Source organism: Sorex araneus, chromosome 6 (assembly GCF_027595985.1).
Source record: "Sorex araneus isolate mSorAra2 chromosome 6, mSorAra2.pri, whole genome shotgun sequence".
Lineage (NCBI taxonomy): Eukaryota > Metazoa > Chordata > Mammalia > Eulipotyphla > Soricidae > Sorex > Sorex araneus.
Genome location: NC_073307.1, coordinates 53,189,710 through 53,200,828, shown reverse-complemented (window position 1 = coordinate 53,200,828; position 11,119 = coordinate 53,189,710). Strand labels below are relative to the sequence as shown.

Below are 11,119 nucleotides of genomic sequence, written 5' to 3'. Positions count from 1 at the left end.
CCACGGTCCGGAGTGTGGCTATGACCACTATGACCTTGGCTTCCCTTGGCCGGAGGGACTGGTGGGAAGGGGCTGGTGTCCCCCAAACTGTTCTAACGGGTCTCTCCTCAACAAGAGGCTCTCCCCCCAAACTGTGGCAGCTCCGTATTCTGGAAACTCGAGTCCCCCCACTCCATGTCCAGCAAAGGTTAAGAGAGCACTGCTGTGTGAGAACCAGAGCAAAGTCAGCAGGCATTCCAGCTGCTTCCAAGGTATGAGGGCATCGAGACCAGCTTACAGCCATTGTTTTTGATTTTGAGGTCACACCCCTCTCGGGGATTACTCCTGGCACTGAGCTCAGGAATTATTCCTGGTGTTGCTCAGGGGACCCAATGGGATGCCTGGGATAACGTGCAAGGCAAACGCCCTCCATACTGTGTGAAAGGTTTCCCGGGGCGGGGGGAAGAAGGGGGCTGGAGCGACAGTAGGGCGGGGAGGGCACTTGCGTTGCACGCAGGTTACCTGGGTTTGATTCCTGGCACCCCATAGGGCTCCCCCTGAGCCCCGCCACAAGTGATCCCTGAGCATCTGGGGGTGTGACCCACAGGCCATATAAGGTGGGGGGGATGAGCATCTTGCCTCGATACACATCACTGACTCACGAGGCGCGGTCCGAGGCTTCTTGCCCAGGTGATCAAGGTGGGGCTGAGCCTAGGCACGGGGAGCTCGGGGAGGGGCGGAGCCGTCCGGGGACCTGATCTGCCGAAACTGCATCCGGCGGAACGAGGAGCGGGTCCACGGGCTGGGGCAGGCCCCGCCTAGGCCCCGCCCCGCGCCCGGGCCCCGCCCCGCCTCGGGCCCGCCAGACCACGCCCCTCCCAGAATGGCCGCGCCCGCAACCCTGGCCCCGCCTCCAGCCCCGGCCTCGTTCTCCACTCACCTCTGCTAGATCCCGTCCAGGCCCGCCCACTACCGCTCCCATTGGCCGTCCTGCCGCCCGCCCTCCGGCCAGCTGATACCCACAGCCAATCAGCTGATAGTCGCAGCCAGAGGGCTGGCGCGTCGGCGCTGTGGCCGGAGCCTGGGCGCGGAGGTAACCTGGGCTGTTCTGGGGGTCCCCGAGGTTCGCGGTGGGGGGCTTCGCGCCGGGCTTCGGGGCGCCGCGCGTGGCCGTGCTGTCGGGTTACTTTCCTGTGCTTTAGGGGACTTTCCTGCTGCTGTCACGGGCGAGCCGAGGTCGGAGGTCGGAGGTCGTGCCCGGTGGACTGTTGGAGCGCCGCCGGCCTGAGCTCGGGGTCGGCACCTCCGACCTTTTTGGTGCTGGACAGCGCTTGTTTCTTGTTTCTTGTATTGTGAGATGACCTCAGCCTCGCAAAGGCCCCGAGGGAAACCGAGGCCGGCGCTCCCGGGGAAACTGAGGCTGGGGCTCCCGTGCAGGGGTGGGGACCGGGCCCGACCTGTCGCCCCGCGCCCCGGGCAGCCCCTTCTGGCACTTTCCTCCAGCTGTGCGGAACCCGCTGCATAATCGGGGGCTCGGGGCATGACTCCGAAACCTGAACCTCCCCGCGGGGGCTGTGACCCCGGGCGGCCCGACCTTGGCCGTGACCTTCGTCCTCACACGCCGCATCCCGGAGCCCTTGGCGTCCTTCCTGCCAAACGCAGGGTTGGGGGTTTGTCTCTGCCCGTCGCTCCCGCGCACACCCGTGAGCCCCACTCCTGTCTGCTCTGCATTTCCCTGGACGGGGGACCTACACTGTCTGGGTTCGGGGCGCCCACACTTGTCTGGGTGCAGGCGGCCAGGACGGGGAGGCGCACACTTGCCTGGGTGCAGGAGGAGATCCGTGTCAAGCCTCTGGCATTAACCCTGGGGTTTGGTTTTCAGTCCGGAGAATGAGGCAGAAGGAGGGGCCAAGCACGACCTTCCAGGGCCCAGCTGCTGTGTGTCGGACTCGGACCAGCCATGTGTACGTGTTTGAGGGTGGAGGTGCAGGCTCGGAGGGCTCCTCGGAGGAAGAAGAGCCGGTGGCGGCCACCGGCGGTCAGGCCCTGCGCCCCCGGGGCAAGGAGCACCGGAAGAAGGCTGCCCCCTCCGTGGGGCAGGCAGGCGCGGGGGACATGGTGCTGATGCAGCGGCCAGTGGCACAGGAGGACAGCCTCTACAAGCTCGCCCTCCAGTATGGATGCCAAGTAAGACCCTGGGAGCGCAGACGCAGGCGGCTGGGGCCTGAGCCCCGGGAGCAGAGGACGCGGGGAGCGTGCTGACCCAGGGTCAGCTCCCGGAGCACCGCCGTGTGGCTCAAACTCGAGAGATGGAGGAGTGGGTGCCGGCGCTGTCTGAGGGCTCGAACCCAGGGTGTGGGTGCGGGGTGGGGGGCATTGCACGGACCTCCTCTCTCCTCCCCCCTCTAAACTGTGTTTCTGCAACGCTGCGCATGTGTGGCCACAGGCACGTAGCTCCGGTAGCTCCGTGGGGAGCACCTTCTCCTTGCATGCGGAGACCAGGGTTCTGTCCCCAGAACGGCAGCACCAGAGAACCAAGGGCCAGGGAGGCTGTAGGCCAAAGGGCCGGGTGCACGCGAGGGCCGGGTGCATGCTGGCAGAGACCCCCTGCACTGCGTGGATACCTGAGAACTCCCTCCATGCCTCCCCCTGCAGTAAACTGTAAAAAGATCAATATTAAAACTAGAAAAGAGCATGTTTGATGTAAGATTCAAAGGACCCGGAGGGAGGGAGGCAGGCGGGTTCTCTGAGTGGTTCCTGGCTGTGCGTTGGCGGGGGGGGGGGGGGTGTGGCGCTCCCTTTTCTGAGTGCTGCTGGCCGGGCTCACGTGCATGGGGCTGAGGTCTGCATGGCGCAGCTTCCTGGCCCTGGCCCTGTGTAACACCTTCTCTCTGGTTGTGTTTCTAGCCTGCAGAGTGGTTAACCGAGCAAAGTAAGTCAGGAAGTGTTTCTGGAATGCTGCCTGTATTAGGAGTCTGCCCACACCCTCACACTGTCCTACCCTTTCTGTGACCTCCTATGATCTCTACCCATCACGGGGAGGGTACCTGCCTCGTATGCGGCCAATCCGAGTTCAATCCCCAACACCCCTTAGGGCCCCCAGAGTGCACCCACCAGGAGTGATCCCTGAGCACAGAGCCAGGAGTCAGCCCTGAGCATCACCAGGTGTGACGACCTCCCCCCCGCCCCCCAAAGAAAAAGTTCTTGAACGGTCTCTTAGCCCAGAGATCCAAGGTTGGTCCCATGGGGTGCTGAGGTGCCTCCCTGGGAAACGGGCGCCCAGAGCAGCTCCCCATCACCCTGCTCCTTGCAGGGTGGCCCAGCAGGGGACTGAGGCATGTCCGGGCTCTCTCACCTGGACACCCGTGGCCCCTGTGGGCTTGCTGGAGTCACTGTGTGCCTGTCAGGTGACTGTCTCGACTTCGGTTTTGGGGTGTAGATTTTAACCCCCCATCAAAACAACTGCCAGTACCCCGGAGCTTGGAGCTCTGAACCTCTGCTAGTTCAGTTTTGCTGGGGGGCCACACCCAGTGACACTCAGGGATCACCCTACTGGGGCCCGGGGCCATATGGGGTGCCGAGGAGCGACCCTGGGTTGGCCACAGGTGCGGCAGACGCCCTCCCGCTGTCTCGGGCCCCTTCTGTGCGTTTCTGAGTGAGACGGGGAGAGGTGGCCGTGTGCCACGGTGCTTGACTCATGGCCCCCTTTCAGTGCACTCTTATTATGGGGGAGGGCTGTCCCTGGGGGTGCCGGGCAGACTGGGGTCTTGCGCTGCCCTAGCATGGAAGCACCCTAACACCCCCCACCCCCGTTTCCCCGGCCCCTCCCCTTTTTAAAGCGGCAGGTTTGATCCCCATAGAACAATCGGATTAAACTTGCCTGTGTCCCTTTCTTCCCCCCACCCCACCGTCCTGAGACTCTCCCAGTCGGGGGGAGGGGGTTGGAGACGACCCTCGTTCAGGGGCGAGTCTCCAGCCCGACTCCTTTCCTTACGGCCCTTCTCCTGAAGGAGCCTTGGTGGCTTTTATTTCAAAGCCAAGTGTGTGGGGCCAGAGTGAAGGCACAGCATGGAGGGCATTTGTTCTGCAGGGGGCCGACCTGGGTTTGACCCCTGGCACCCAACATGGTCCCCCACGCCCAGCCAGGGGTAGACCCTGAGGACCCCTGGCAGTGGCCCCCTCCAATAAATAAATGAATAACAAAGTGAAAAAGGGCCGTGCGACCTGAAGACCACGGGCGCTTGGTGGCGCTCGAAACCAGGTGCTGGACCTGGATTTGGCCGGTGTGTGGGGGAAGACGGCGCGGCTGCAGCCGTGTGGGCTCCCCCGCAGCCGGCAGGGAGCTTGGGTGGGCTCCCGGCGCCCCTTGTCCGCGTGCGCGCTCACCCTCTCGTGGCTTCCCCAGGTGGCCGACCTTAAGAAGGTCAACAGTCTGGTGCGGGAGCAGGACCTGCACGGCCTGCGGTGCGTCAGGATCCCCGTGCACAGCCACGGCGTCCTCACCGAGGCCTGCCACGGGCTCAGCCCCATCCCCAGCCCGGCCTCGGAGACCAGAGTGACCTTCGAGGACGCCCCCGAGCCGGCGGCGGGGGTGCCCGGGGCCCCCAGCCCCCTGACGCGCTTCTTCAGGGACATCGACCAGAGCATCGAGCGCGCGGCACAGGCCGAGATGGTCCTGGACCCCACCGGCTGCCCGCTGCTGCCCGCTCCCGCCCGGGGGCCCACGCCCAGCGCCCACGGGGGCATCCGCTGGTGGAAGGCGGTCCTGCTGCTGCTCCTCGTCGGTGTCGTCCTGCCCCTGTTTTATTTGGTGTATTTTAAAATCCAGGCGGCCGGCGAGGCCCCCGGGAGCTGGAACGGCACGTCGGCGGCCCACACGGGCTCCGGGGCACGGACTGCGGGGCCCGGCCCGACCCCTTGGCCAGAGAAGTAGCAGTGGCTGGAGGGCAGCCGGCTGGCCCCTCCTCGGGCTGCTGCGTCTCCTCCTCCCCCTGTCTGAGGATTGCGTGTCCCGGAGCAGCTGCGTCTCGTGCCAGTACAGAGCCCTGGACCCCAGATGCGTGTCTCGGGGCCTGGACAGCAAGTTGGCTGTGAGGGCCTTGAGTGGGCTGTGGTGGGGAGCCCCCAGGACGGAGGGCCCCAGGCTGGCGTGGACCCTGGTCCTGCCGTGGGGTTGACTGACCCTCATGTGGCGTGGCCCGTGACGGAAGCTGTCGGGTGACCGGGTCTGGCCCGTCTGCGGGAGGCAGTGGGGGTGGAGGAGCCCCTGCTTTCCCCGGCCAGAGGTGGCTGAGGTTTGGGGGTGCAGGTGGTGGTCCCCCAGAGCCCATGGGGAAGCTTCACTGCCTGCATGTCCTGTGCGTTCTGGAGGCCGCTGTGGCCCTGGGTCCCAGGGTGGGGTCCCTTTGTTGTTCCCTGTATGAATAAAGTTTTTTCTATGAAGGACGCCCGCGTCTTCCCTTCTGCTCGGAGAGTTCAGGCTGACAGGCACCGGGCAGGGGGGTGCGGCCTGCTCGGTGCCTGGACTCAGTGGGGAGCCCCTCTTTGTGCTCATGGTGGCCTGACTGGGGAGATGCAGCGACGCCGGGTGCCCCTGCATAGGGGACAGCAGGCTGGGGGCGGGAGGGCGGGCAGGGGTCTCAGGGTCACTCGGCAGGCCCCACCCAGCCCCTCGTGAGCTGTGAGCTGTGAACACCCCCTCTCCGCCTGGGCCGGGGCCTTCAGCTGCCGGGAGACGGGCCCCCATTGGTTGGCTTTGCTCTTGGTCGGCTGGCCTGTAGCACAGCGTGTGGCACCACTGCCTGCTCTCACTCGGCTCACCCTGGGGCCAGCTCCCCGCAGGGCAGTGCTCACTCTGTGCTTCCTGAGTCCACATGAAAGAACCCCGTGTTTGCAGGTGTTCGCGGGGTTGGCCCTGCCTGCTCCAGAACGTCCTCAGCCACGTGCTTCTGTCCTGAATGACTCATTGGGTGTCTGCGGTGTATCCAGCAGGGATGTGGACACCCCACTCCACGCATGATCCTTTAAAGTTGCGGGGTGGTTTTCTAGGGTTCCCCCTGGTGCCAGGGGCCACCTGTGGTGTTGGGGACCAGACCAGGGTCAGCCTCCTCCCCTGCAGCCCCTTGAACTCTGTGCCGTCGGGCCTGGCTCTATTACCTGGTTTTGAGGCCAGACTCCTGGCTGGACCCTGCGGCCCTGTGGGGTGCCCGGGACGGAGCCCGGCCAGCGCCCGCCCTGCTCTGTCCTGCTCCTGCTGCCCAGCGCTGGTGACCTTCTCACCGTTGCTGGGGTCCGCTGGCCAGTGCCCTGCTCGGCGTTTCCGATGGTCTTGTCAGGAGACTCGCCTCCCGCTGTAGCTTGGCTGCAGGCGTCTGGGGGCAGCCAAGGGGGACTGTCCTGTCTGCTTTCCAGGCTGGAGCTAGGACACTGGCGGGCGCTGCCCTTGCACACGGCCCACCTGGTCCCCGGCACCCTAAAGGATCCCCCAAGCCCCGCCAGGAGCAAACCCGGAGCACTGCTGGGGTGGCCCCAAAAGAGCAACAATTTAATGTTGCATAAAATTGACTAATGGAGCCGCCCCTCCTCAGCGTCTCTCCTCTGACAGATCTCCGGGGACCGAGTCCGGGGACCGAGTCCGTCCCCTTGCTGGTGACTGGTTTACTCACGTACTGTCGGTGTGTGTCCGGCTGCTGGGTTTCTGGGATTCGCCCCTTCGCTTCCCTTGGGTCATTCCCCGCAGGGTTCTCAACTCTGCAAGGGATCTGTGAAGGTCCAGGACTCGACAGTAGGCATCGCATCTGCTGAGCCAGAAGCTTGGGACAGTGTCATCACCCCCTTGACGCAGAGAAATCGAAAACTTAAAGACGAAGTACATCTCCTAGCTGGAGTTCCATGCCCCATCGCGCCTCAGTTTATCATGGAAATTTGTGCCTTGTGGTCTCTCCCTAGGGTGCTGTTCCCTGTCCTTTGCTTCTGGTAGTCAAGAACCAATGGTGTGTGTGTGTAAACATGTATTACCTACACGTGCATGTGAGGTTCTACATATGTCAGGATCTATACATCTGAGAATCTACATGTGAGAATCTACACGTGTGTATGTACCTACACATGCATGCTTGTGAGGATCTACATACTTGTGGATCTATACATTTGTGGATCTACACATGTGGGGATCTATACATTGTGAATATCTAAATGTGAGAATCTACACATGTGTGAGGACCTATATGTGTGAGGACGTGTGTATATTTACCTACATGTGCCATGTGCATGTATATGAGGATCTACATGTGTGTGGGGTTCTACCTGTGTGTACCTACATGTGAATGTGAGGGTCTACATATTTGTGAGGATCTACACATGTATATATCTACACGTGTGTGAGAATCTGCATGCATGTGTGAGGTACTACAAATGTGAGGATCTACATGTGTGTGAGGATCTACACATTTGTGGAACTACATGTGTGGGTATCTACATGTGTGTGAATATCTACGTGTGTGAATATACACATGTGAAATCTACACGTGTGAGGATCTACACATGTGAGGATCTATATGTGAGGACCTCACACACATAGATACACAGATTTATATATCCTGACACGCGTGTAGAACCTCACATGCACATGTAGGTAATACACTTGTGGTGGGATTGTAATGCATAGGGCGTTTGCCTTTGGGTTTTTACGGGGGCGCAGACAAGCCAGGTCCGGTGTTAGGTGAGGGGAGAGATGCGCGCCCTGGCCGACTGTCTGTGCTGCGTCTACAGACAGCTCAGCTGTGTGAGCCGGGCCCGTCTGCCAGCCTGGCGGGCATTTACTCTGGAGTGATGTGGAATCTGAGCGCACTCTTCTGCCCCCTTGGGATGGGAGCCTCTGAATCCTAGACAGGCGTGGGGGTGCGGGGTTTGGGCCTGGCGTGCCGGGAGGGGCCGGGTGGGTGTCTGTGTCCTGTGTGGGCCCCTTCTGCTTACCTCCCCCCATCTTCCCACCGTCTCAATGCTGCTTTCTCTTAATACTGTTTCTGGCTTTTGGGTCACACCCGGTGATGCTCAGGGCTGACTCCTGGCTCTGCACTTCAGGAATCACTCCCGATGGTGCTCAGGGACCCCATGGAGTGCCGGGGATTGAACCCAGGTTGGCCATGTGAAAGGCAGATACCCTCCCTGCTGTCCTGTCCCTCCGGCCCCCAAAGCTACTTCGGGTACTGGCTGTAGATGAGGTGTAGGTGAGGTGTAGGCTGTAGGTGAGGCCCGCACTCACAGGGTCTGACTGGAATCTCCTTGGCCCTTTCCTTCAGTCTCTGCTAGGCACCGCCCCACCGGCCCTTGTGGAGAGACTTCTCTCCAGATCTCCTCCCTAATTCATTCTGTTTTTTTTTTAATTTTCTAAGTTTTAAAATTTTTTTTATTGAATCACCATGTGAAAAGTTACAAAGCTTTCAGGCATAAGTCCTAGTCATAATATGATCAAATACCCATCCCTTCACCACTGCACATGTTCCACCACTAAGAACCCCAGTATACCTCTCCCCCGCCCGCCCCCTCCCCCGCTGCTTGTGTGGCTGATTATTTTCACTTTACTTTCTCTTTACTTTGATTACATTCAATATTTAAACAGAAAACTCACTATTATTATTTGGAATTTCCCCCCAACAATCATACCTGCTGAAAAGGCATCATTTAATAATTAGTTTTCCATTGCTGAGAATGAAGAGCATATGAGGTCATGCGGCCACAACAGCGGCCACGCAGTTTGGCATTTCTGGTATTTTAGAATTAAGTCCAGAGAAATTTCTGCCAGAAGTTGCATCATTGCAAGCTCGTACCTCTGTTTAGTTGGCCTGATAAGATGGTGGTTGCCACGGCGCCGGGGAAAGGAAAGGCCGAGAGAGAAAAACCTTTCCCCTCCCGGGGCAGCATGGGGCTATAGCTTAGTTCACAGTCTAGAGGCATTTCTGCAAGAAGCCACTGGGTGCCGAAAGTAGTTAGTGGGCCTCCGGGATCACGGGCGTTCAGGAACCGAGGAGCCTCATTCTGGTTTTATTTTATTTTAGGCACCGTGATTTACAATGACAGGGTTTCATGCAGTCAATGTTCCGGGCTCACTCCTGGCAGGGCTCGGGCACCCTATGGGATGCAGGGATCAGCCCTGAGCCAGCTGCGTGCAAGGCAAGTGCCCTCTCCCTGAACTATTGCCCTGACCCTCCTCCCCTTTATTTTTACCTTTTTAGTGAAGCAAGATCATTTTTCTTGAACAAAACTCCTTCAGAAAGATGTGAGGGGAGAGAGAGGGGACATGTATGTTTGAGACATTCCCTGCTGGGCTCCTCCAGGCAGAAAGAAGCAGAGCATCACGGAGCCTAGCCAGCCGTGCTCGGTGGCGTGATTCTGGCGCCTCAGCCCCTCACCCCTTAGTGGGGGGCTCCGCGCAGCCTCTCCCCACAGCAGCCCTCTCCTTTCCACACACCCTTTGTCATACAGAAACACCAGCTTTCTGCGCCTGTTGCCTTTGGCCGGGAGCACCCAGTGGGGGCTGAGCGGCTCTGGCCAGCTCTGATGTCTCCTGTCTCGTTTCAGTCCCTTCTGAAATGAGCCCCTGCCTGAGAGAAGGGGCATCTCCACGAGGTGCCGAGGTGGGGGTGGTGGTGTGGGGCGTTACCTGGTGATGCTGAGGACCAGGGGAGCAGGGCTGGGGGTCCCCGTCCCCGCCCGCCTTGCTCCTCCTCTCTCCTCTTTCTCTCCTTCCCTCCTCTGCTCTGTCTCCCTCTTTCTATCTCTGTCTCTCACTCCCTCTGTTCTCTCTGGCTCTCTGTGTCTGTGTCTCTCTGTCTCTGCTGTGCTGAGGCTCGAGCCCAGATCTCATTCTTGTATACAAAGCTCGTGCTTCACTGAACCCTGGTTCTCTGTGCACTGGCCTCCCCCCGTCAGCTGACCCTGTCCTCCGGGCCGTCCGGCCCACCTCCCTGAGACACTGCTTGTCCCTGGGCACAGAGGCCACACCCCACTGGGGCTCAGAGACCCTGTGTGATGCCAGGGCCCACACCAGGCTTGCGGGCACGGGCAGAAGAATGCAGCCTCTGCTCCACTCTTCGTTTCTCCAGACACTGGTCTTCCTTGCAAGGCCAGTCTGGTGCCTTGGGGAGCTGCTGCCTCGTCCCGCCGCTCCCAGCGAGGATGGATCCCGCGGGGTGGGGCAGTCTCCGTGTGACGATCACGATCCTTTCCCTTCAGAACTCTGGGTCTCTCCGGCCAGCACATTTCTTTCCAACTGACGTGGCTGCAGGGGATCTGCCTATCTAACCTAGCGGGGGTCCCTTAGATCCATTACGCATTCTCTCCAAGAGGCTTGTGGTCCTCTGTTCTGATCCCCGGGAGTTTATTATTTAGTTTTTGTTTTTATGTCACACGCAGTGGCGCTCAGGGCTTACTCCTGGCTTTGTGCTCAGGGATCACTTCTGGCAGTGCTTAGGGGACCCTGTGGGATGCCAGGGATTGAAGTCAGGTTGGCTGCGTGCAAGGCAAACACCTTCCCTGCGGTGCTATTGCTCTGACCCCAGGTTTTTAAATTTTTTTTTTGAAAATACTCCGTCGGGGGGCTGGAGCGATAGCACAGCGGTAGGATGTTCGCCTTTCACTCAGCCAACCCATTTTCGATTCCTCCGTCCCTCTCGGAGAGCCCGGCAAGCTACCGAGAGTATCACGCCCGCATGGCAGAGCCTGGCAAGCTACCCGTGGCCTATTGGATACGCCAAACAGTAACAATAAGTCTCACAATGAGAGGCGTTACTGGTGCCCACTCGAACAAATCGATAAGCAACGGGATGACAGTGACAGTGACCCTGTCTGGAGCGGGTCTGCTGTATTTTGTTCTTAGTTCATGTCTGTCTGGCCATTTCCCCTTGCTTCTGGTGGTCAGTGCTCACTCTGGCTCTGCTCAGGGATCATTCGTGGAGGAGTTTGGGGGATCATCTGTGGTGCTGGGGATTGGACTGGTGTCGGCCACATGCTCGGTGGGTGTCTTACCCCCTTTCCTGTCACTCTTGCCCCCAAAGAAAATGAAATGCCCCCGGGGCAGGGAAAGTGAGTGGGGGAAATTTTGTTAGAAATAAAGGAAATGGTTTGACAAAAACCAACCCCT

The 11,119-nt window shown here is 60.1% G+C and overlaps 1 protein-coding gene across 3 annotated transcripts; it reads left to right on the top strand.

Moving 5' to 3' along the window:
• The first annotated feature begins 1,019 nt into the window (after window positions 1–1,019).
• Window positions 1,020–5,421, top strand: LYSMD4 (LysM domain containing 4). Of its 3 annotated transcripts, none has more exons than XM_004617768.2 (3): window positions 1,020–1,072; window positions 1,862–2,166; window positions 4,385–5,421. In XM_004617768.2, exons 2-3 carry the CDS (start codon window positions 1,870–1,872, stop codon window positions 4,910–4,912), a joined length of 825 nt encoding a protein of 274 aa, XP_004617825.2. In that variant the 5' UTR covers window positions 1,020–1,072; window positions 1,862–1,869; the 3' UTR covers window positions 4,913–5,421. The 3 variants fall into 3 exon arrangements, with proteins under 3 accessions (XP_004617825.2, XP_054998012.1, XP_054998011.1); XM_055142037.1 differs by lacking the exon at window positions 1,020–1,072 and adding an exon at window positions 1,086–1,102; XM_055142036.1 differs by lacking the exon at window positions 1,020–1,072 and adding an exon at window positions 1,109–1,296.
• Window positions 5,422–11,119: the final 5,698 nt, after the last annotated feature.